Here is a 27,901-nt window from a genome sequence, read left to right on the forward strand (position 1 = left end):
GGAATTGAACCACGGATCTTCCGTTTGATGATCATTTTAATAAAATTTTATAAAATGTTGATTCGGAAGTAAAATTATTCCGATATTGTGTTACCTAGTTTTAATCGCTGTATCACCTTCAATGAAAATTTCAAAATTTGTGTCTCTAAAATATATGCTGAATTATTAACATGAACCGCTTGTGATTAAAACCGAAAAATAATCCTGAGAACTCGTTTAAAGAATGGTCAGGAGTAAGTATCCTTACACGTAAACTATTTTGAAAATATCGGGCACTGGGAAGATGCCTTAAGTGAACATATACCGTACACGCAAAGAAAAAAAACGTTTGGAAAACGTGTACCGAAAACGTTTTTCTTTTGTTTGAGTTTTTTGAATTGCTTCGAAAAGTATACACTTTTATCACCAAAAAAATTCGTTTGTTACAAACTTTTTATTTTTTCAGTAAAAAAAGTTATTTTTGAACCAACAACACAGTCCATTTCGTTTATATCAAATACTGTTCTTTTCTAAATTTAGGTCTTTAATAAGACACATTTTACAGTTCATAGTAAAAATTTAATATAGTAGAATGTAATGTTGAAAATTTTTTCGGAATCTTCCGATCATATCTGGAATATATGTAAAAAAAAAAAAAACTTTGGTCGAAGCAGGGATCGAACCCACGACCCTTGGCATGCAAGTCAGACGTACCAACCACTGCTCCACGGTGCCCAACTAAATGTATTTTTCTGTTAAATAAACTTTGTTTAATCGGCTCGTGGGCGCCGCAAGCTATGCTATATAAATATAACTTAGTTATATGGGTAATTGTCTATTGATGACAATAACGGCTACATGGCTCAGTGGATAGTGCGTGGAAGTGGGAAAGATGTGAGGGAAAATGCAATTTGAGTTAGTCTTTGTGAAATTGTTTTTACATCTTGGAAAAGAATAAACGTTTATCACAAAAAGTATATACTTTTCTTCCAAATACACTTCCTTTTAACGAAAAGCAAATGAAAAACGAACTTTGTTTGTCTAAAATTTCGTTTGGCAGGAAAGAATTATTTTTTTGCGTGTAACATGAGCACCCTCTATGTTTGCTGTCAATTTCATGTAAATTTATGTTTTTGTTTTTTTTTTTATTATTTTAAATTATTTATTATTATTTAAATTATTATTTATTTCCTTCTTGCCAGGAGCTTCGCCTCCGGTGCAAATACCAAAAAAATTAAGTACCTAGTGCAGCCTCTACCTTCACTCAAAATTTCAAAAAAAAATCGGGAAACCTTCTATTTTTAAAAACCCTGACCAGATATCGAAAAATCACGCACGTAATTTTTTCACCTTCTTCCTCGTCCCTTTAAGTTTCAAGTAAACCAGAGAAGTCTATGTTAGGTTTTGCTTTTTTCTTTTAAGAAAGGGACGTCCCCTCCCCATCTAAATACAGAAAAATAAATAGGAAAACGTTACCAATTTTAAAGAAATTTTCTACGATTAAGTAAAATCATTGATTCGTATACGAGTGACTGCTTTTCTATCGACTGGGTTTTCGTTCGACATACAGAAACAGGGTATACAATTTTGTAACAAATTTTTTTGGGGTGATAAAAGTTTGAACATGAATTAATAGATAGGAACGAAAATATTGAGGAATATTGAGGAATTTTCGATTATTTGGCTATTGGTGCTCATATTTCGACCTGTTCATTTCAAATCACAGTTTCTTGAGACTACACCGAAAGATAAGTCTTTTGAAAACGGGTTTCGCAAACGATGTTTTCTAATTTTTTCGAAAATGTTTGGAAGGTATGTACATTATTTTACATTATTTACATTACATTATTTATTTTTCCAAAAGTTGTATTGAGTTTGTTGTTTGTATGAAATTGTCATCTAAAGCCATTTGTTTTCTTTAAACAAAGTTTCTTTAAACCGGCTTGTGTGTGGCCAATAATCTGGTCTATAAATAAAACTGTTCAACTATATGTGTTGCCTGTGCGTTGGTAGCTATAGCGGCAATAACAGTTACATGGCCCAGTGGATAGTGTGTTTGCTTACCAACTGTTTGGACGAAAAGTAAAATTTAAAAAATTTTTTAAATATAATATTTGCATCTACATTACAGAACTGACTGAATAAATAAATAAATTAGCCAGAAAGTTAAAAAAAAAATTAAGTTAGTCTTTATTAATTTTGTTTTCACATCTTAAGTTAGTCTTTATTAATTTTGTTTTTAACGCAGCAAACATCCATACAGCGAAAAGCAAATGCGAAATGTTGGTTGTTTGTCTAAAATTTCGTTTGGGAGGAAATACTTTTCTTGTTTATATTAGGGCTGTGGAGTCGAGTCAATTTTGCTCGACTCCGGCTCCAACTGCGACTCCAACATTTCTTATTAGCCTCGACTCCGACTCCGGAGTCGACTCCAGGTGGTGTACCTAAATCTAATTTTAACAGTATTCCAATTGTAATTTTAAAGTGTAGTGTTCCAAAAATAGACCGATAAAAGTATTCTATTTTGCGATATGTGTTTATATGTCCTAAAGAACCCTAAATTTAAATTTTGATACGACTCGACGACAACTCTCAGCCTTTTAGGGATGTAAAGAACTCTACATTTTAATGTCAGGCCAATAAATTAAAATACGACACAAGACTATAGAGAGACCACATAAAAATATGGGTAGATAACAACAATCTCCAAAATATGTAACATATTTATAAAAACAAAAAATTTCAAAAAATAATTGAGCTTCCAGAAGTTTAAGAAGAAAAATCCTGGAATTAATCTATATAGGAATTTTATAAAAAATAAATCTATATAAAAAAGAAACCCACACAAAAATCAAAATTTCGGACTAATCAGATACAATGCTAAGTGTTAAAAAATGTAATGTGTCGGATATAGAAAACAAACATAAACTGCCAAAAATTAGGACGGCGGAATTTTAAATAACCACTACCATACAACAGATGACAGGAATAACCGGACAGTTACGAAAATTGTTTCTATAGATATAAAATGGTGAAACATCGATTTATAAATGGTCTATCAGTTATGGACACTAGAGGCCAGGGTTGATAAAGTTGACACTTTTGTGCTTTTTTTTTTTTGATACATTTCGACTGCCAAAAGCACCGTGGCACGACCGCAAGTCATTTGGTTCTTTTTCATCACAATTACTCTATATAGAGTTATTCTGCCCTAAATGTGAACGTTTCTCACATATAAACTCAACTCTAAAAACTAACTTATAATACCCTGTTCCACAGTGTGGCGCAGGGTATAATTATAAAAAGCGGACATTGAAGAAATTAGGATATTACAGGTTTTGAGAGGAATATTGCCTATACCACATTCGTTTGGTAGATTTTGCAAAGAGGTACTTCTTTGTGACAAAATTTTCTATAGAAATAAAATTTTGAAAAAAACTTCTATAGAATTTTTTGACATTTTCTATAGAAATAATATTTTGACAAAATTTTCTTAGAAATAAAATTTTGATAAAATTTTCTATAGAAATTAAATGTTTACAAAATTTACTAGAAATAAAATTTTGAAATAATTTTCTGTAGAAATAAAATTTTTACAAAATTTTCTTAGAAGTAAAAGTTTGACAAACTTTTCTATAGAAATAAAATGTTGACAACATTTTCTACAGAAATAAAATTTTGCAAAATAAGATTTTTTTAGAAAAACTAAAAAAATTGTCCAAATCGGACTAGATTTTAATATACGTATACTTTTGCAATAGTCTTTAAATTTGATATTATATAATTTTAGCACCTTTTGGCTTCGAAAAGTACATTTTTAATACATTTTTAGTACTTTTTCGTCAACATAATTTATCATCCCTGTTAGATGCCATGGCAAAGGTTTAATTTAATATTACAGCTTCCAAGAACATCGGGTGTATTTGGAGATTTCTCAAGTAATTATCTCCATATACAAAATATGGATCTCAAATAACTCTAAATTAAAAATTTCTGACAAATCTTATAAAGATTTTAGACTGGGAAAAAATTCTTAAAAACAATCGGAAGATGGGTTTATATGTAGGTGCTATATCACAAAATTGTCCGGTATGGCCCATCTTCGAACTCGACATGCCTGCCAAAAAATTTAGAACGTTAGGTTCTACTGCTATATTGTCTTAAAATTGTACCTTTATCAAGAGTACATATATGGTCAAAAATCGATATTTTAATATGTTACAAATGGACAATACAATTGATCTATTCGGCCCATATTCTAGTAAAACCTACTTTTTATATCACCGTGAAATTTCACCCATATAAATACACTTTGAATGGTCTGAAATCCATTACTTCGTTTTTCGTTGTTCGATTAAAACCCCTAATGGAGTCTAATTTGTCGAAATATTTCTTTACCCAGCAAAAAAAGCGTCGCCAAAAAAGTAATGAAAATGTTCTTTTTGGATCCGGAAGTGGTGCAAAATTGACGCAGAAGCGATGAATTTAACATGGGCTTGTCATAGGATGGAAGTCCTCCACTTCAGCAGCCGATGCACTGAATTTGCATCACTTCTTTAGGTGTGATCCGAATTCAATGTTTTGGATGTAAATTAAAAAATTTTGTGAGATTTTGTCAAATAAATAATTTTTATAATTTTTTATAATTTTTAATGGATTCAAACGCTTGTCGGAAACGTTTGACCTCAAATATTTTCAAAAATTCACAATTTTTTCAGATTAGATTTATCATTTTTTTCGACAAAATTGAAATGATTTGTACCATTTTATGAATTCTTACCCTGTTTTTAACCTCTTTGAAACAAAAAATTTTAAATTATCTATTAAAAGTATGAAAAAAACCAAGTTATAAAAAATTGAATTAAAAGAACTTCCTGGGTAGTTAAAATAAAGAACATCGTTGGGAGTGCATCTTCTGGAAGTGCTTTTAAAGTTGTGCCTTTGGAAGAACTTCCAAATTTTTTTGCTGGGTAGTTACAAAGATAGGAAGTGTTTTTCTGTTTGTTTCGCCGGAGTCGGAATTGAGCAAAATTTCTACGACTCCGGCTCCGACTCCAGCAAAATCTTCAGACTCCGACTCCAAGACTCCGACTCCAAGACTCCGACGCCAAGACTCCGACTCCGGCTCCAACTCCACAGCCCTGGTTTGTATGATGCGCAGAAAGATCATATGTTATATAAATTGTATACGAGAAACCTACCATTTGTATCTGTAATGAATGGGTTTATTTTGTTGTCTTTTATTATTAATTTTTTTTTTGTTATGGAAAAATGAAAATGTACTTCAACATGGCAACCCAGCAAAAAATGGAGCACTATTTCAGCAGGATTGTGAGGAAGAGAGGCAGTACCAACTCCTTACAAAACAACCGAATCAGCACTGATTTTTGTGGGCTATGTCCCGATTTAGAGCAGCTTCTACATAGCGCTGATATAATTGCTCATTTTAATAGAAATATTGCTCAGAAGTGATATATAATGTTGAGTATAGCATTGTTGGCGTACTGCATGAATTGGTTGCAATAACGTAAACGAATGGTCATACACTAGTTTGATTACTCGTTAACGTTATTGCAACCGATTCATGCAGTGTGGATGCACTGCCTACTTTATTTATGGACAAAGTTTGCAAAGTCTTTATTCACTTATTGAGAGCGAGCCAACATCTTTTAAATTTTATCCTATATTATTTTCTTTTTGCAAAATAAAAAATTCAATTTAATCATTAGTTTAACGATGGGCTATTTTAAAATTTTTGTAATGAGTTGTTCTCTGTATATATCCTGACAGATTTTCTCCAATGGGCTTCATGGCATTGAAAAATAAATAAAATAAAATTTTCGGACCATGTTTTCTCTCGTGATTTAAAATATATCGACGCCAATATCCCAGTGCCTATAAAATAGAATTTGTAAGGCTATCGAGAACATAAACCAGCCACTTAACAATGCTGTTGGTTGAGCAAAATTTTATGAAAAAGTAGGAATTACATTATTTTTTGAAATAAACATCCTATCATTTATCTAAACATAATGATATTTCTCTTTGCCTACTGAAATAACACCTCTTATTGGAAATCCCTTTATAATCTGGTGGAGCCATAGGAGGACATTTGACATGACATAGGAGCCATAGGAGGACATTTGACATAACACCTCTTATTGGAAATCCCTTTATAATCTGGTGGAGCCATAGGAGGACATTTGACATGACATGATATTAAAAATATTGTATATTCTCATTGTCATTGGCAAAAAACAAATCCCAATTCATTTTTGTCCTATCTGCACTTATCCCTTAGAAAAGTAATTTGCCATAAAATCACTCTCAATAGGATTCTTTTGCATATAAAACGGATGTATTGAAATATCTGCATTCAATTGATGGAGTAAATCGTCTGTTCGATTCTTTGACTTTTGCTCTTTTGTGATGCATTTTCAGTCAGTCGTCTTTCAATTCAATCAATTACACTTTTCATACTTTCAACTGCAATGGAATCTATCAAAGTCATATACGTGAAATGATGGATTTCTCTTTCCGGTCTGATTCACATGCACACATCGCACAAGAATGGATGAATAAACCACTCCACTCTTAAATGCCAAATCTTGTGTTATTCCTCCATGGCTAATTAATATTGGCTTTGGAAGAAAAATAAATAAATTTGTGTGCCTATGATAGATAGCAGGGGGAACTATGAATGAGAAATTCAGTGCATGCTAACTTTGTGGAACTTGACGCGTTTGTGAATGAAAACCAAAATACTCTGTAACTCAACGCTTTTACTCAATGTTAGTTAAATTTAGAGACCTACTGAGACCTATTTTACTTGTTTAAAATAGGTCTCAAACACGACCATATCTTTGTAAATGTGTTTTTCCAAATTTCAATAGCTTCAATTTCAATTTATTTTTATTACAAAACAAGTGAAGTAGAAAGACGGCCGGGGACGACTATATCATACCCTAAAACACACATACTAAATTACTAAACATAAGCATTTGTGGGGTAATATTGGTATAGGTTTGAGAGATTAACCGCATTTCCATATTTAAGAACATTAAGGGGTACATTTTTATGGGAGTTTTTTCACAGTATGAGCAGAAATAGTTGATTTTGCACCTACAGAGTTAGTATATAACTAATATTGAGTCCATTATTAAAAGAAGAGGAAGTCGCTCAATTAATGTGGGTAATAAATCAAAATTTGTGAAAATCGGCCAGTATTATTATGTAAGAGTTACATGTAAGTCTAAATACGATCGGATAATACATAAAAATGTGAAACTTGACAAGAATTGATAAATAAATAAGATTGTTATGGCCAAATTTGGTAAAATCGAGCGATGTATATATATGGGAGCTATATCTAAATCTGAGCCTGTTTGGATGATATTTTCTAGTTTTAGATGAAACCACAGAAGGTGACCTTGTGCTAAATTTGAGTAAAATCGGTTAATAAATGAGGCCACTATGGTCAAAAATAAGATTATTAGGGACAAATTTTTGAAAATCTGGTGTTACATACATATGGGAGCTATTCTAACTCTGAATCGATTTGAATGATATTTTGCAGGCTTGGTTGATATTACAGGAGATTACCTTGTGCTGAGTTTGAGTAAGATCGATTAATAAATTAGGTCACTATGGTCAAAAATAAGATTATTAGGGACAAATTTTTGAAAATCTGGTGTTACATATAAAGGGAGGTTAAAATTTCAAGGGCCGATGTTGATTTTGAATAAAACACAAACTATTTAGTTTGTGTTTTATTCACATCCATATCTTCCAATTCGGGCCATAAAAATTTCTCACGATAGCGAACACCATTCACAGTAACTACCTGACCGGCCTCATTTTGGACAAAATACGGCCCGATAATGCCGCCAGCCCATAAACCGCACCAAACAGTCATTCTTTGTGGGTGCATTGGTTTTTCGACAATCACTCTTGGATTCTCATTCGCCCAAATGCGGCAATTCTGTTTATTGACAAATCCACTGAGGTGAAAATGTGCCTCATCACTGAAGATGATTTTCTTCGAAAATTGATCATCCACTGTTGCCATTTCTTGGAACCATTTAACACGTTGTTGGATTGTGTATCTCTCCATGGTACAAATTGAGTAAGTCTGAAATAGAGAAATGTCAAATAAAATTCGGAAAAAAAAACTTGGCGTTCAACTTCGGCCCTTACAATTTAACCGCCCTTTATATTGGAGCTATATCTAACTCTGAACCGATTTGAATTATATTACAGGAGATTACCTTGTGCTGAGTTTGAGTAAGATCGATTAATAAATAAGGTCACTATGGTCAAAAATAAGGTTATTAGGGTCAAATTTTTGAAAATCGGTCGCTGCATATATATGGGAGCTATATCTAAATCTGAACCGATTTGAATGATATTTTGCATGTTTGGTTGACACCACAGAAGGTTACTGTGTGCCAAATTTGAGTAAGATCGGTTAATAAATAAGGCTATTAAGACCAAATTTTCGAAAAATCGGGCGATACATATATATGGGAGCTGGATTGATTTCGATGATTTTTTGCAAGTATAGTTAGTACTATAGAAAATTAAATGCGGCCAACTTTGAGTAAGATCGCCCATTTTCGATTTTCTCAAATTTGGAATTTGTAAAAATATTGAAAAAAAATGTATTATTATTTTACTACCTGAATATACCCCCCATCCTATGGTGGAGGGTATAACAAATAATTTTTTTACAATAAAAATAAGTTAAATTTAGCGTTAGTTTAACTACGGAAATTTTTTCTGTGTATTTTAGATCATGTAATTTTACTTAAAGATCAATTTGAAATTAGTTACTTATATCAAAAAGAAATTTGCTCACATTTTCTAAACAGAAACTAGTAAGGAAAGTCTAAAGTCGGGCGGGGCCGACTATATTATACCCTGCACCACTTTGTAGATCTAAATGTTCGATACCATATCACATCCGTTAAATGTGTTGGGGGCTATATATAAAGGTTTGTTCCAAATAAAGGGTGATTCTTTTGAGGTTAGGATTTTCATGCATTAGTATTTGACAGATCACGTGGGATTTCAGACATGGTGTCAAAGAGAAAGATGCTCAGTATGCTTTGACATTTCATCATGAATAGACTTACTAACGAGCCACAACGTCGAATTTTCAGTGAATGGGCCCTAGAAAAGTTGGCAGAAAATCCGCTTTTTTATCGACAAATTTTGTTCAGCGATGAGGCTCATTTCTGGTTGAATGGCTACGTAAATAAGCAAAATTGCCGCATTTGGAGTGAAGAGCAACCAGAAGCCGTTCAAGAACTGCCCATGCATCCCGAAAAATGCACTGTTTGGTGTGGTTTGTACGCTGGTGGAATCATTGGACCGTATTTTTTCAAAGATGCTGTTGGACGCAACGTTACGGTGAATGGCGATCGCTATCGTTCGATGCTAACAAACTTTTTGTTGCCAAAAATGGAAGAACTGAACTTGGTTGACATGTGGTTTCAACAAGATGGCGCTACATGCCACACAGCTCGCGATTCTATGGCCATTTTGAGGGAAAACTTCGGAGAACAATTCATCTCAAGAAATGGACCGGTAAGTTGGCCACCAAGATCATGCGATTTGACGCCTTTAGACTATTTTTTGTGGTGCTACGTCAAGTCTAAAGTCTACAGAAATAAGCCAGCAACTATTTCAGCTTTGGAAGACAACATTTCCGAAGAAATTCGGGCTATTCCGGCCGAAATGCTCGAAAAAGTTGCCCAAAATTGGACTTTCCGAATGGACCACCTAAGACGCAGCCGCGGTCAACATTTAAATGAAATTATCTTCAAAAAGTAAATGTCATGGACCAATCTAACGTTTCAAATAAAGAACCGATGAGATTTTGCAAATTTTATGCGTTTTTTTTTTTTTTTAAAGTTATCAAGCTCTTAACAAATCACCCTTTACATACATTTAAATATCACTCGATCTGGACAGAATTTGATAGACTTCTACAAAATCTATAGACTCAAGATTTAAGTCGGCTAATGCACTAGGGTGGAACACAAAGTTAGTAAAAAACCAGTAAGGAAAGTCTAAAGTCGGGCGGGGCCGACTATATTATACCCTGCACCACTTTGTAGATCTAAATTTTCGATACCATATCACATCCGTCACATGTGTTGGGGGCTATATATAAAGGTTTGTCCCAAATACATACATTTAAATATTACTCGATCTGGAAGAATTTGATAGACTTCTACAAAATCTATAGACTCAAAATTTAAGTCGGCTAATGTACTAGGGTGGAACACAATGTTAGTAAAACAATATGGGAGACGTTTAAATCTGAAGCAATTTTAAGGAAACTTCGAAAAAGTTTATTTATGATTTATCGCTCGATATATATGTATTAGAAGTTTAGGAAAATTAGAGTCATTTTTAAAACTTTTCGACTAAGCAGTGGCGATTTTACAAGGAAAATGTTGGTATTTTGACCATTTTTGTCGAAATCAGAAAAACATATATATGGGAGCTATATCTAAATCTGAACCGATTTCAACCAAATTTGGCACGCATAGTTACAACGCTAATTCTACTCCCTATGCAAAATGTCAACTAAATCGGAGCAAAAAATTGGCCTCTGTGGGCAAATGAGTGTAAATCGGGCGAAAGCTATATATGGGAGCTATATCTAAATCTGAACCGATTTTGCTGATATTTTGCAAGTTTTTCGAGACTCATAAAATATTCGGATGTACAGAATTTGAGGAAGATCGGTTGATATACACGCCAATTATGACCAGATCGGTGAAAAATATATATGGCAGCTATATCTAAATCTGAACCGATTTTTTCCAAAATCAATAGGGACCGTCTTTGAGCCGAAACAGGACCCTATACCAAATTTTAGGACAATCGGACTAAAACTGCGAGCTGTACTTTGCACACAAAAATACATCAACAGACAGACAGACAGACGGACAGACAGACGGACAGACAGACGGACAGACAGACGGACAGACAGACGGACAGACAGACGGACAGACAGACAGACGGACATCGCTAAATCGACTCAGAATTTAATTCTAAGACGATCGGTATACTAAACGATGGGTCTCAGACTTTTCCTTCTTGGCGTTACATACAAATGCACAAACTTATTATACCCTGTACCACAGTAGTGGTGAAGGGTATAAAAAGTAAACTGTTATGGGACAATTGAAAAAATTGGACTAAATGGTACTCCACTTTTCGAGATTTCCCCAATAAGATGTTAAAACCAGTAAGGAAAGTCTAAAGTCGGGCGGGGCCGACTATATTATACCCTGCACCACTTTGTAGATCTAAATTTTCGATACCATATCACATCCGTCAAATGTGTTGGGGGCTATATATAAAGGTTTGTCCCAAATACATACATTTAAATAACACTCGATCTGGACAGAATTTGATAGACTTTTACAAAATCTATAGACTCAAAATTTAAGTCGGCTAATGCACTAGGGTGGAACACAATGTTAGTAAAAAAATATGGGAAACATTTAAATCTGAAGCAATTTTAAGGAAACTTCGCAAAAGTTTATTTATGATTTATCGCTCGATATATATGTATTAGAAGTTTAGGAAAATTAGAGTCATTTTTACAACTTTTCGAGTAAGCAGTGGCGATTTAACAGGGAAAATGTTGGTATTTTGACCATTTTTGTCGAAATCAGAAAAACATATATATGGGAGCTAAATCTAAATCTGAACCAATGTCAACCAAATTTGGCACGCATAGCTACAATGCTAATTCTACTCCCTGTGCAAAATTTCAACTAAATCGGAGTTAAAAATTGGCATCTGTGGTCATATGAGTGTAAATCGGGCGAAAGCTATATATGGGAGCTAAATCTAAATCTGAACCAATGTCAACCAAATTTGGCACGCATAGCTACAATGCTAATTCTACTCCCTGTGCAAAATTTCAACTAAATCGGAGTTAAAAATTGGCCTCTGTGGTCATATGAGTGTAAATCGGGCGAAAGCTATATATGGGAGCTATATCTAAATCTGAACCGATTTCAACCAAATTTGGCACGCATAGCTACAATGCTAATTATACTCCCTGTGCAAAATGTCAACTAAATCGGAGCAAAAAATTGGCCTCTGTGGTCATTTGAGTGTAAATCGGGCGAAAGCTATATATGGGAGCTATATCTAAATCTGAACCGATTTCAACCAAATTTGGCACGCATAGCTACAATGCTAATTCTACTCCCTGTGCAAAATTTCAACTAAATCGGAGCAAAAAATTGGCCTCTGTGGGCACATGAGTGTAAATCGGGCGAAAGCTATATATGGGAGCTATATCTAAATCTGGACCGATTTAGCTGATATTTTGCAAGTTTTTCGAGACTCATAAAATATTCGGATGTACGGAATTTTAGGAAGATCGGTTGATATACACGCCAATTATGACCAGATCGGTGAAAAATATATATGGCAGCTATATCTAAATCTGAACCGATTTTTTCCAAAATCAATAGGGATCGTCTTTGAGCCGAAACAGAACCCTATACCAAATTTTAGGACAATCGGACTAAAACTGCGAGCTGTACTTTGCACACAAAAATACATCAACAGACAGACAGACAGACGGACAGACAGACAGACAGACAGACAGACAGACAGACAGACAGACGGACATAGCTAAATCGACTCAGAATTTAATTCTAAGACGATCGGTATACTAAACGATGGGTCTCAGACTTTTCCTTCTTGGCGTTACATACAAATGCACAAACTTATTATACCCTGTACCACAGTAGTGGTGAAGGGTATAAAAAGGAAAACGTAATGACCTGTTAAATTTCCAAATTCCATCTCGATTTCAAGTACACAGTTTTGAACTAAATTATACTCCCTATTTTGATATTTTCCCAAAGCTTTTATTTTAACAATCAGGAAAATGTTATGACATGTGTACTTTTTAAATGTACTTCACGAAATTACACCCTATCATAGAAGAAAAGATGAACTAACATAAAAGTAGAGAATAAAATCATTGGTGCCAAATGACCAAAATTACCATTTTAACCATACTGTAGTTCATTCTTACTATTTTATAGAATCGCACGGAAATTTTCTTCTGCTTTAGTTCATATTGAACTTATGTGTACGGTCATTGAATTGTATACCCTCGTTTAGTTCATAAAATGTTTGAGACATACTTAACCCTTTCGATCCTAAAGTTGCCTGTCAGCAACTTTTTGTGTTTTGAGACTCACTGTCAGCGTTGTTTTTGTTCATAAAACTGTAACGGTATCGGAAGCTACATGTGTTTTCTTCAAGAAACACTTGGTTGACAATTAGCAAATTTTTTTCACTAGTACGCACGTGCCTCAAGAAAAAAATATTTGCCAATTTCGAAAAAGGTTTTTATACATGTGACTTTTTTCAAAAATTCCAAAAAAAAATATTAAAAGTTTTTATTAAATCGGTTGTAGTACATACCAAATAAAATATTTGTGGAAGTCAAATCTTAGAATTGCAAAAAACCAGCGTGTGACAAATTTTTAAAGTTGTAAAGTTTCCTGTGAGCAACTTTGGGCAATTATGGTAGTAAAATTACATATTTTTGGGCATGAGACCTAGAGAAAAAAGGTTTGAAAAATAATGATATTGAACAAATTTTGAAATTCGACTGGGATGTCCCAGTGACGAGGAATCCGGCGATTATGTGGAAGACACATTTGCAGTGCTGGGGAGGAATTTGGAAGGAATCGTAAAAAGGGAGGAAGCCATAGATATCGGTCTTCATGGTAACATACTGGTGGATTAGCACGAATATTGGCGCTTTATTATACTTTGTTTTTTTTTTAGACCGCCAGTTAAAATGGCATGAGTTCAAAACAAAACAAAACATGTTCGTGAATCACGCGTGATTCACTCAAAGCTGTGAAATAAATTTAAACTAAATTTCATGAATGTGCGTGAACGGGACTAAACAAAAATGTGTCGTTCGTGAGTAAAAATCAAATTGTGTTCGTGAGTGTGAGCGAGTAAAATTTCTGCGAAATCACGCTCACGGTAAATTCACGATAAAATTCACGTTCACGATAAGATTTGTGTTCACGATAAAGTACACGTTCACCACAAAATTTACACTCACGATAACACCGAGACACAAAAAAATTAATTGTGCTAATTGTTCCGTCGTGAATTATGAATGTTAATTACTCATCAGTAATTGCAGCGAGTCATGAGATTTGTCGTGAATCACAAGAATTTTCGTGAATCGTAATTGTTGTATCACGAACATTTTCGTGAATGAAGAATATTGTCGTGAGTCGCGAGAAATCTCGTGATTTACGAGAATTTTATAGAGAATTGTTGTATTCCGAAAAGATTCGTGAATCACGAGATTTGTCGTGAATTACGATAATTTTTATCAATCGTGCGAGAGCGTGAGGTATAAACGTTGTTGGTGCGTGCGCGAGTATGACTTTTCATTTCGTGAATTCCTACCCATATGGTGCACGTGAATATAAATATTTCTTCGTGAATGTGCCTGAGCGTGAGTGAAATTCCACTCACGTGCGCATCCAAGTATATATTTACTGTAAAAATAGCAACAAACAAACCATTTTATAGTCACAATTGCCAAAAGTTACCCACAGGCAACATTCTCTACCGCCCAAACGAATAGGCGTGGCGCCCCGAAATTTTGGCTAGACGCTTCTTAAATGACTTCAACATGAATAAAAGTACAAAGAAATATTAGATATAACGATAAAAATTCGGGGTCGAAAGAGTTAAAAAAGGAAAATTTCATTGGAAATTTTCGAAAAAATAATAAAATTTAACTACAAACAATTAATTTTTTTTTGTGCAGTAAAAATAAGTTAAATTTCTTATTTATTTTGGTGTTGATTCCAAGCCAAAGCAGCTGAGGATACATTTGCGGCGCAATTCACTTTTAAAATTAGTTTTGCGTATTTCATACTGAGAAAAAAATTTATATTTATAGATGTTTTGCATCAACATGTTCACCGCAACTTATAATTCCAAATTCGTACATGACTTCAAATAGAAATTATGTTATGTCTCAAGTAGAGAGCGTCTTTAAGATAAAATCTCCTATTTTTGAATGCTTTCTTTCTTTATAGCCAAGTTTTCAAATAATCATTGAAGTGGGTCAGATTTATTAAAGACTACCATTTTAAAGTCGAATTACAAAACGTAGTTAATATACTTTTGATACAAATAAATATATTCAGGTGTCAGAGAAATGTGCCTTCTTTGGACTTAGGACAATCCTATTTCAATGTATCATAAATGAAAACTTGATGTAAGTATACTAAATCATTCTCATTACCAATTCATGTTTATGTCATAAAAGAACCCCAAAGCCTCATGAATGCATTTTGCTACAAGGCAAAACACCTTCGTTAATTGTTTAAGTTTTTTTATTTAAAATTTCGTCTGACCTTTTTGCGGTCTTACTTATCATTTGTTTCATCTTGTTGTCCTTGTTGAGTTGTGTGAGTTCCCATGATATTTCATTAATTTTTATTAATTTATTCTGCCATTTAGTTTTACAAACGCTTTTTGTTTCTGTTTTTATTCTTATTCAGATTTTTTCATGTTGTTTTGTTTGATTTCAACGATATTTTCCTTTCTTTTGTTTGTTCTTTTTTCTTCTTTTTTTAAAGGCAATGCCACGGCTTCATCTGCTCCTAATACCGGGAAGACTAAAAAATCCATTACTACAAAGAATAAAACGAAAAATGCCAAAATTGACCATGAAAACATGCACTACCTAACAAAAAATGAAATCCCATTCGAAGGTATAACCACCACAGTCAAAAGCGTGGCAATATTTCACTTGCTTTACATTTGTTTTTAATCATGTCTGTTTGTATTCTCTCTCCTTTTCATAATTTTACCGGCTTTTTTCGTATTCACTTTTTCATTCATCGCGACCCTTTTTATAACACCCAAATGCAATTATTCAAACTTACTTTGACCTCTTTCATTATTCACCAACGGATACGGGTCGTATCGTTTCAATGGATGTTGCTTTTTTCTCGGAAACGGAAATAGAAATTGATTTGACACAAATGAAAATGCCACAATTAAAGGCTCTTTGTCGTCATTTTGGTTTAAAGTTGAGTGGCAAAAAAGAGGATTTGATTAAAAATTTGAAGCAGTACCGCCAACTAAAGGTTGAGGAAAGACTATCACAAGAAAATAGTGCAACTAATACCATTTTGGCCAATAGTACATTCGGTGGAAAAGCATTTTCCACATCACCTAACAAAATTCATAATTGTCATGAAGATCCTAAGCAGATTATTTTCAACTCTGACCAGGCTCTGAATGGTATGTATATTCCAGTTTCTTATTTGGGTATTTTAAGTTCACCTTCATTTGCATTCCTATTACCCCTGTCCATTCCCTTGCATGGTCATAGTCAAAAATTTTGTGAACGAGTTTTTTGAGTTCAAACGAAACGAAATTTTAGACAAACATCGTTTGCCATATTTTGCCCTATAATAAAGTATGTTTTTCAAGAATACTATAGAATTTTGGTGATAAGCCTTGACGTCAGTGAAAACAATGGTGGTGGGAATAAAAATTTGGCAGTGAGTATTCGTTTGCAAAACATATAAATATCGATTTCCACCTAACGTATATAATTTTTGGATGATATTCTAAGACGATCTAGTGATGTTCGTCTGTCTGCACCAAAAGAAAAAACATTTCCCGCCAGAAAGCAATGTTCACAGAAAACAATATTACCATATTTCCAATTTAAAAATGTGCTTTGAAAACAATGGTGGTGGGAATAAAAATTTGGGTGGGTATTCGTTTGCAAAACATATAAATATCGATTTCCACCTATATAATTTTTGGATGAAATTCTAAGACGATCTAGCGATGTTCGTCTGTCTGCACCAAAAGAAAAAACATTTCCCGCCAGAAAGAAATATTCACAGAAAACAATATTACCATATTTCCAATTAAAACAAGTAAGTAAAGTCTAAAGTCGGGCGGGGCCGACTATATTATACCCTTCACCCCTACACCCAGAGAAATGATTGGTTGGAATTCGAGTACGACAACAAATAGATAGTGGAGACCTACAATTTTTAGTTGTTTGGAATAAATGTTAGTTACTTCCCTTGTTTAATGGTTTCTATAACCAATATAAAGCTGTGTGACTAAAAGTTCGTACACCCGACCAAATATTGGTCGTTATTTATATATTGAAGTAAGCAACCATTTCAATATATTCCATATTGTTGCGATAACTAATTTGTTTTGCCAATGTGTCACCAAACCCAACAGAAAGTCTGTCTGGCCAATAAGTTGGTTGTGTTAACAGATTTGATAGTTATAAAGGGAACTTGTTGCTATGGACTACATATGTGTTATGACAACAAATAATCTTTTGTTTCATTAATTACAAAAAATTTTAAAAATCAAGTTAGATTTTTTTCAAGGTAAGTAAGATAAACATCAAATTACAACTCACTCTTCAACATTTCTCTTAATTTCCATAAAATATGTAGAGATATCTTGCAAATGTGACCATTACCGAGGTTGGGGAAGGTATATATAGGGTTTATCTGCCTCATCATCGGTCTCAAAATCTCAACATTCCCCTGCTGCCGATATATAAGAAAAATTTCATGAGCCTGATTGAATCCCAAGTCACACTGAAAATTGATTGTGAGTGGTCGAACTAACAAAGTTAATGTATGGGCGTGAGTATTGGCGGAAGTTGGGAAGATCCATGTTATTCATTTGCTAGGGGACGCTTCCAATGATGATAATATGCTACTACAACAAAAACTGGAAATATTTGATTGTGCTTTTGAAGATTTTGCAAATCTCCACCTTAGCTATTTCATGGGGTTATCCTTTTTGGTCAATAACTACAATATACATTAATATATGTTATAATAAAATAAAAACTAAAATGGATTCAACGGATTTTTTAATTCGCAAGCATTGGTTATCGGGCAAATAGTTAGTTGCTTTAACAAACGAATTCAATTTTATTGGTTGTGATTGCCAATTAGACTGTTAATGTGCTCAAAATGTAGTTCTTCAAACTATTTTATATACTGTTGTGTCAGATAACAATTGGTTGCTTCAACAAATTTTGTTGGTTATATTCTGATAGTAGATGGGACCAAATAATTTGGTTGGCAAAAAAATTGGTTGGCACAACAAAATAGTTTTCTGTGTGTATGTAGACCAAAATTTGTGTTACCATCTCAACTACTTCACATTTCCTGCAAGCTATATAAAGGAGACAAACTTCTACAAAATCTCTAGAATTAAAATTTAAATCGGCTAACGCTATCCAGTTAATTGGAGGAAACTTCCATTGAAAATGGGTCTAAAATGTGTAACAGTCTACCATATTTCCCCAACTCTGGTGTACGTATATATGGGAGCTATATATAATCTGAACCGATTTTGACTAAATTTGACATACATGGTTAGAATAATAATTCTGCTATCTATGCGAAATTTCACGTAAATGGGAGTATAACTTTGGACCCCTGGTCATATGAGTGCAAATCGGACGGAAGATATATATGGGAGCCATATCTAAATCTGAACCGATTTCAATCAAATTTACCAAGCATTGGTAGAATATCAATTCTACCCTCTGTGCAAAATTTCACGAAGATCGGTAATACACTTTGGCCTCTGTGGTCATATGAGTCTAAATCGGACGAAAGATATATATGCACACAAAGAAAAAAAACGTTTGGAAAATGTGTACCGAAAACGTTTTTCTTTTGTTAGAGTTTTTTTGAATTGCTTCGAAAATTTTAAACTTTTATCAACAAAAAAATTCGTTTGTTACAAATTTTTTATTTTTTCAATAAAAAAAGTTATTTTTGAAACAACAACAGAGTCCATTTCGTTTATACCAAACACTGTTCTTTTCTGACTTTTGGTCTGTAATAAAACACATTTTACAGTTCAAAATTTAATATAGTACAATGTAATGTTGAACATTTTTTTCGGAATCTTCCGAACATATGTAGAATGTATGTAATAAAAAAAAAAAAAAACTTTGGTCGAAGCAGGGATCGAACCCACGACCCTTGGCATGAGAGTCAGACGTAGCAACCACTGCTCCACGGTGCCAAACTAAATGTTTGTTTCTGTTAAATAAACTTTGTTTATTCGGTTCGTGGGCGCCGCAAGCTATGCTATATAAATATAACTTATATTGATATTTATCTATTGATGACCACAACAGGTACATAGCTCAGTGGTTAGTGTGTTGGCTTACAAAGTGCATGGTCCGCGGTTCGATTCTCCGTCCAGGCGAAAGGTAAAAAAATTTTAAAAATTTATAAAATCGTATAATTTCTTCTACATTGTTTGTATTACAGAAAAAGGTGCTAAGAACTAAAAATCTTCGTGGAAGTGAGAAAGATGTGAGGGAAAATGCAATTAGCCAGAAAAAAATTTTTTTTGAGTTAGTCTTTATGAAATTGTTTTTACATCCTGGAAAAGAATAAACGTTTATCACAAAAAGGATATACTTATCTTCCAAATACACTTCCTTACAGCGAAAAGCAAATGAGAAACGAACTTTGTTTGTCTAAAATTTCGTTTGGGAGGAAAGAATTATTTTTTTGCGTGTGGGAGCTATATCTAAATCTGAACCGATTTGGCTGATATTTGGCAAGATTTCGAGATCATGTAAATAAGAGGAAGGTTAGGTTAGGTATAGTGGCAGCCCGATATTTCAGACTCACTTAGACTATTCAGTCCATTGTGATACGACAGTGGTGAACTTTTCTCTTATCACTGAATGCTGTCCGATTCTATGTTAAGCTCAATGACAAGGGACCTACTTTTTATAGCCGAGTCCGAACGGCGTTCCACATTGCAGTGAAACCACTTACACTGAAAAAAAGCATGCCCGATTCTAAAGATTTTGTCTTTACTTTAAAAATTGTGGTATTGATTCCGAGCCAAAGAAGCGGAGATACTTTTAAGTCACAATTCTCTTTTAAATTTGGGTTTTGTGTACTTGCTTCTAGGAAGCAAATTTTAATTTTTCGCTTTTTCAGCTTTTTTCTTCATATGCTATCAAAGACCTATAAAAACGAGTTAACCACAACTTTATTTTCCAAATTCAGACTCGACTTCCAGTAGAAATTATGCTATGTTTCACGTAAAAAAATCTTTATAATAAAGTGTTGAAAAACATGTCCTATATTTGAACGATTTTTTGATTTGTAGTCAAGACACCAAAGGACAACAAATTTAAAGACAATTTCAATAATTTTAAAGAATTTTTCTGAATTATTAAAGACAAGTTGACCTTAGCCCAAACATTTTTTTCTTTCATGTTATGATACCCATTATTAATTGAAATCACTTAATTATAAGGACAATACGACTTCATTGAAAAGTTTATCGACTTTTGGACAAGGAAAAACTTTATAATATAGAAATGCGTCGTCTATGCTAAGCAAAATTTGCATGCGTATTTTAAAGACATGAAATCGTTGACCTCACAACAATATTTTTTTTTTCAGTGTAGAGAAGCTATAAAACACTCAGAAATGTCACCAGCATTACTGAGATGGGATAATCCACCGCTGAAATACTTTTGGTCGAAACTGGGTTTGAACCCACGACCCTGTGTATGCAAGGCGGGCAAGCTAACCATTGCACCACGGAAATAAGTGGAAATACAAAAACTACCTTTCGAATTAGTTTTTATTAACTTGCTTCCAGAGCTTGTAAAGGATGTCAACCATTCACCCAGAAAAAAGTGCCTTCGAAACTAAAGGAAAAAATTTTCATCAATATAGTTTATCCATTTTATTTCCATTAAGGTAAATTTTTGTGAGAAATAATAAAATTTACTTGTTTCAGTAAAAAAATCCTAAACTGAAAGCAGTTAGGAATAGTTCATTAACTAGAATAAGGCATGGAATTTTACTCATACTGTTTTCTTCGCTGGGTATAAGAATTTACTACTGAACAAGAAAATTTTATTCACCGATAACAAAGCATTCGTTAAAATAAACAAAATCCGAACTAAAACCAAGTTTCCTCAAAATTAGTAAAATTTGTTATAAAATGATAATTGAGACTTCCTTTATAATAGAAAGTTTTTCATACATACGAACAACACTTGGCATAGAAAAATTTTTTAGTTCATTCGTACTAAGAAGTATGCAATCCTTTCAAAACTTAAGGAAACGCTCTTGTTAGAATATAGGAAATTTTCCTATATTTCTATTGTCTACCTGTAATCGATACCTGTCATCGTTTGTGTTTGCGCGTGGGTGTAATCGATATGTTTGCGCGTGGATTGTTTTTTTAGTTGGAATCGCGTTGGTGTGGTATGCGGAGAGATTGTTAAAAAATAATATAGTAAAATAATATAATAAATAACAAATATATAAACTATTTGTTATTTTAAATTAGTGAGAAGATTTTTCGCGTTTTTGAAAATAAATCTATCAATGTTCGTGATGGTGTATAAAGAAAGAAAACACCAGCAGAATAACAACCCTTTCATTTGTCTTCATTTTGGAATCTTCAATTATCAGGTAATATTCAGTGACGCTAACCTTTTGTCACAAAAATGGTTTATGATTTTTTATATTTGTAGGTATTGAAATTGTAAAAGGAGGACAAAATCGTTAGGCAGCAACTTATTAAAAGTGAAAAGTACAAAAGAAGAAAAAGTGCTTTTACAGTTGATAATTTCACATGGAAATTGGAAATAGTGGAATAATAAACTAATATTTCAATAACAGCCGATGCCGTTGATTCTTAATAAATGTATTCAATATATTAATAAAACATGTCTTTTATTGAAGATAAAATTGCTTATATAAATAAATAAAATTGTATTTAAAAACGAAGGTAAGCAGTTCTAATTATGAAGTAAAAATTTTACCACAAATATGTAAGATTTGTCCAAATGAATGAAAAAAATTCAATAAAATCATTCCATATATGAATTCAATTCAGTTAAATTTTTTTCATTCTGTAGGATAGTGGTACATAAATAAAGGAAAACGTTAACTAATATATGGAATCCATTATACCTAATTTCTACGAAAATCACATCGCTCAAACAAATAAAAATGTCTTTGGCGCTATACGAAGTTCAACTTTTTTCACAATGAGTTCATTTTAACTTAAAGAAGGGGTCACTTTTTTCTGGGTGTTATAACAAAAGTTTATACTTTTCTTACAAACAAAGTTTTTTAACAGCGAAAACGATTTGACAGAAGAAATGAATAATTTTAAAGAATTTTTCTGAATTGTTAAAGCCAACTTAACCCTTTTTATGTCAAATCATTTGACTAACATATAAGGACAAAACGACTTCATTGCTAAGAAAAATTCGCACTCGTATTTTAATGTCATGAAATCTTTTATCTGACGACAAAACTTTTTTCTGTGTTCTGAGAAAAAAATAGACTTTCAGTGTAGTAGCCTCATCCATCCCAAATTGCTAAAATCATTGCGCCTCCATGATCACATAACAGTTAATGAGATTGAATCAATATCCATTAGGCTTTGATGATGTCCGTATTTCGACACGTATGAAATTGTCAAAATTGTGGCATTACAAGCAAGCGAACATATCGATATGTGACTTTCCACGTTTTCACACATCCTTCCACATTTAGCAGGTTTAATGTTTATGTCCCTCCAAATGGATGTGGCAATTAAATGAATGTCATCACACCATGGTTGCCTTTCGTTTAAATTAGCTACATCAACTGAATCAATCAAATGAAATAGAGATAACTTCTGGACGTTTATAGATGATGGATTTTTAGACCGTGTATTCACAGAGAGGACTGAAGTTTTGCTATGCAAAACATTGAAACAGCTTCCGCAATGTAAATAAAACCAAGGCAGGAAGTTTCCTGCCGCCTTAGAAATAACATGCCCGAGGATCCAAAGCTAAAGAAAATAGTAAAATCCTCACATTTCGCTACAGAATAAGAACATTTTGGGATTACTATTGGACACACATTTTACTATATGATTGAACCATCTGCTGACAATGCCAAGCAGGTCAGACGGACGGTTTCAACTTCACTGGAAAAAAGTTTAACTTAACCCTTTCACTACCGATGTCCACTTAGAAGGACATTCGGAAAAGACACCAAATTCTATTGTCCCACTTAGTTTCGATTTATTTCTCTATGTTATTTTAAAGTAGAGGCTTGAATTTAAATAAGCTATAAATATTTTCCACATTGGTGAGCACTAAAATACATTTTTTAAAAACATAAACGAAAACGAAAAATATGAAAATTTGCGACAATTTTCCTACTGTATGTTTCTAGTAAATGGACATTTATACAAAAACTATAACTGATACTTTTTCGGATTCTTTTTTGTATTTTTTGTCACACTTTGAAAGATATTACATGCCGGTTAACCGTTAAAAGTCAACTATTGACATCACGACATTTTGGTTAATTTTCAGCCAAAAAAGGAGTTACATCACATTCTCTTTACAATTTAAATTGGAGATTTCTGAAAAAATATATAATACGCAAAATGGTAAAAAAGAACATATACATAGCACACTTTTTATACCCTCCACCATAGGATGGGGAGTATATTAACTTTGTCATTCCGTTTGTAACACTTCGAAATATTGATCTTAGACCCCATAAAGTATATATATTCTGGGTCGTGGTGAAATTCTGAGTCGATCTGAGCATGTCCGTCCGTCCGTCCGTCCGTCTGTTGAAATCACACTAACTTCCGAACGAAACAAGCTATCGACTTGAAACTTGGCACAAGTAGTTGCTATTGATGTAGGTCGGATGGTATTGCAAATGGACCATATCGGTCCACTTTTACGTATAGCCCCCATATAAACTGACCCCCAAATTTGGCTTGCGAGGCCTCTAAGAGAAGCAAATTTCATCCGATCCGGCTGAAATTTGGTATATGGTGTAACAATGCAAAAATTGGTTCACATCGGTCAATAATTATATATAGCCCCCATATAAACCGATCCCCCGATTTGGCTTGCGGAGCCTCTAAGAGAAGCAAATTTCTTCCGATACGGCTGAAATTTGGTACATGGTGTTAGTATATGGTCTCTAACAATCATGCAAAAATTGGTCCACATCGGTCCATAATTATATATAGCCCCCATATAAACCGATCCCCCGATTTGGCTTGCAGAGCCTCTAAGAAAAACAAATTTCATCCGATCCGGCTGAAATTTGGTACATGATGTTAGTATATGGTCTCTAATGACCATGCAGAAATTGGTCCATATCGGTCCATAATTATATATAGGCCCCATATAAATCGATCACCAGATTTGACCTCCGGAGCCTCTTGGAAGACCAAACTTAATCTGATTCAGTTGAAATTTGGTACGTGATGTTAATAGTTGGCCTCAAACACCCATGCAAAAATTGGTCGATATCGGTCCATAATTATATATAGGCCCCATATAAACCGATCCCCAGATTTGACCTCCGGAGCACTTTGGAAGAGCAAAATTCTTCCCATTCGGTTGAAATTTGGTACGTGATGTTAGTATATGGTATCCAACAACCATGCAGGAATTGGTTCCTATCAGTCCATAATTATATATAGCTCCCATATAAACCGATCGGCAGATTTGACCTCCGGTGCCTTTTGGAGAAGCAAAATTCATCCGATCTGGTTGAAATTTGGTACGTGGTGGTAGTATATGATATTTAACAACCATGCCAAAAGTGGTCCATATCAGTCCATAATCATTTATAGCCCCCATATAAACCGATCCCTAGATTTGATTTTGGAGCCTCTTGGAGGAGCAAATTTCATCCGAGTGAGTTGAAATTTTTTGATGACAGTCTTTCGTAGAAGTTTCTACGCAATCCATGGTGGAGGGTACATAAGATTCGGCCTGGCCGAACTTACGGCCGTATATACTTAATAATTTTTTTTTTAGATTTTCTGGAAAAGAATATTTTTTACAAATGCGCTATGATATTTTAAATGAGAAAAACTTGACTTTTCTGGTTGTATCTTAAAAGATACAGTGCACATTTAAGGCTTAATCAATTTTGATCATTGTACAAAGTCGATTGTAGATTTGACTCGATTTTCAAAAAATTCAAAACTCAATTAGATTTCGACTTCCAGTTTTCGGCGTTTTTGTCAAAATAGTCGATTTTAAAGTCTTGTATCTCTATCGTATATCTTTAAAGTAAGGCAAAATGTCCTTAAAGGAAAAAAAAACATTTTTTATTTAAATAAAACGCCGACATAATAAAAATAGGTATTTTTAGTTAGAAATTGCAAAAATGTTTTTAGCGCCATACGAAGTTTAAGATGGGCGCATTTTTGGTACAATTTACAAATTGTAAGAAATTCTGAACTATTTCTGGGAAATAAGAATTTAGTAAATCGTTATGCTTAATTTGTTTACGATTGTGTTCCGTTTTTTAGTTCCTTTAAGTAATTGACAAACAAAACTTATTAAAGTCTAGGATACTATTTAATATTGGAGGAATTTTAACTAAAACATAATAATTCTCATGAACTAAAAAAATGGATTTAGTGCCCTAGAGAGTTCAATTTTTTTTGTTTGATGAAGTCAATGCTCTTAAAGAAAGTACTGTTTCCAAATTCCAAAATATGTTTCACCTAAAATAACGTCTTTAAAATAAAGTGTTGAACGATTTTTTGCTTTGTAGTCAAGATGCAAAAAGACAACAAATTTAAAGACAATTTCATTAATTTTAAATAATTTTTCTGAATTATTAAAGTCAAGTTGACCATAGCCCAAAATTTTTTTATTTCATGTTATGATACCCATTTTTAAGTCAAAGCACTTAATTATAATGACAATACGACTTCATTGAAAAGTTTATTGACTTGGACAAAGAAAAAACTTTTTTTTAGAGAAATGCGTCTTCTATGCTAAGCAAAATTTTAAAGACATGAAATCTTTGGCCTCACGACAATAATTTTTTCAGTGTAGAAGAATTTAGTTAGTCTAAAATTTCGTTTCAGAGTAAAGAATTTTTTCATTGTCTGCAGCATTATTGAGAGGCGATAAACCATCGCTGAAAAACTTTGTGGTGTTCGGCCGAAACAGGGATTGATTGACGCTTCGTGCACGCAAAGAAAAAAAAAGTTTGGAAAACGCGTACCGAAAACGTTTTTCTTTTGTTAGAGTTCTTTGAATTCCTTCGAAAATTTTAAACTCCTATCACCAAAAAAAAATCGTTTGTTATAAAATTTTTATTTTTTTTTAATAAAAAATAATTTTGAATCAACAACACAGTCCATTTTGTTTATATCAAGCACTGTTCTTTTCTGACTTTAAGTCTTTAGTAAGACACATTTTACAATGTCATAGTAAAAATTTAATATAGAAGTATGTAATGTTGAACATCTTGTCGGAATCTTCCGAATATATCTGGAATATATGTAGAAAAAAAAATAACAGCAACATAGCTCAGTGGATACACGCAAAGAAATACAACGTTTGGAAAACGTGTACCGAAAACGTTTTTCTTTTGTTAGAGTTTTTTGAATTGCTTCGAAAATTTTAAACTTTTATCACCAAAAAAATAAGTTTGTTACAAAATTTTTATTTTTTCAATAAAAAAGTTATTTTTGAAACAACAACACAGTCCATTTCGTTTATATCAAACACTGTTCTTTTCTGACTTTCGGTCTTTAATACGACACATTTTACAGTTCAAAATTTAATATACTACAATGTAATGTTGAACATTTTTTCGGAATATTCCGAACCTATCTGAAATATATGTAAAAAAAAAAAACTTTGGTCGAAGCAGGGATCGAACCCACGACCCGTGGCATGCAAGTCGGACGTAGCAACCACTGCACCACGGTGCCAAACTAAATGTTTGTTTCTGTTAAATAAACTTTGTTTATTCGGTTCGTGGGCGCCGCAAGCTATGCTATATAAATATAACTTATATGGATATTTATCTATTGATGACCATAACAGGTACATAGCTCAGTGGTCAGTGTGTTGGCTTACAAAGTGCATGGTCCGCGGTTCGATTCTCCGTCCAGGCGAAAGGTAAAAAAAATTTTAAATTTATAAAATCGTATAATTTCTTCTACATTGTTGGTATTACAGGAAAAGGTGTTAAGAACTAAAAAACCTCGTGGATGTGAGGGAAAATGCAATTAGCAAGAAAACAATGTGTTTTTTTTTTTTTTGTGAGTTTGTCTTTATGAAATTGTTTTTACATCCTGGAAAAGAATAAACGCTTATCACAAAAAGTATATACTTTTCTTCCAAATACACTTCCTTACAGGGAAAAGCAAATGAGAAACGTACTTTGTTTGTCTAAAATTTCGTTTGGGAGGAAAGAATTATTTTTTTGCGTGTAGTGTGTTGGCTTATGCGCGGTTCGTTTCTCCGTCCAGGCGAAAGGTAAAATTTAAAAAAATTATAATATCGAATAATTCCTTCTACATTGTTTGTAGAAGTTAGAAAGATGTGATGGAAAATGCAATTAGCCAGAAAATGTTTTTTTGAGTTAGTCTTTATGAAATTGTTTTTACATCCTGGAAAAGAATAAACATTTATCACCAAAAGAATATACTTTTCTTCCAAATAAACTCCCTTACAGCGAAAAGCAAATGAGAAACGAACTTTGTTTGTCTAAAGTTTCGTTTGGGAGGAAAGTATTATTGTTTTGCGTATGTTCAATGGCATTTGTAGCTGAGTGTGCTAAGGCATTCTGTTATGGTGCCAACAAACCCAGGTTCAACTCCTGGGCCGAGCGAAAAAAAATAAAAGTCTAATCAAAATAAATAGTGAAATTGTTGGAAAAAAATGTTTTTTGTTTTTTTTTTTTATATTTCTCAATTCAAATGAACTTTCAAGGCACAACTTCTAACTATGTAACTAGACAATAGACTA

At 33.2% G+C, this 27,901-nt stretch overlaps 2 protein-coding genes across 7 annotated transcripts in view; one reads left to right on the forward strand and one right to left on the reverse strand.

The window, feature by feature from the left end:
• Nucleotides 1-27,901, forward strand: part of MCU (mitochondrial calcium uniporter) — a 474,060-nt gene that overhangs the window by 420,538 nt on the left and 25,621 nt on the right. For 5 of the 6 annotated variants that reach the window (XM_075307500.1, XM_075307501.1, XM_075307498.1 and 2 more), the window contains 2 exons: nt 15,657-15,791; nt 16,048-16,326. The exons of the other annotated variant lie outside the window; for it this stretch is intronic. In XM_075307500.1, the coding sequence (XP_075163615.1) occupies nt 15,657-15,791; nt 16,048-16,326 (414 nt within the window). The remainder of the gene's footprint in view (nt 1-15,656; nt 15,792-16,047; nt 16,327-27,901) is intronic. 6 annotated transcript variants of the gene reach the window in all.
• Nucleotides 1-27,901, reverse strand: part of jv (javelin) — a 257,363-nt gene that overhangs the window by 221,599 nt on the left and 7,863 nt on the right. The gene's annotated exons all lie outside the window — the stretch shown is intronic.

This window comes from Haematobia irritans, chromosome 4 (assembly GCF_050003625.1).
Source record: "Haematobia irritans isolate KBUSLIRL chromosome 4, ASM5000362v1, whole genome shotgun sequence".
NCBI lineage: Eukaryota > Metazoa > Arthropoda > Insecta > Diptera > Muscidae > Haematobia > Haematobia irritans.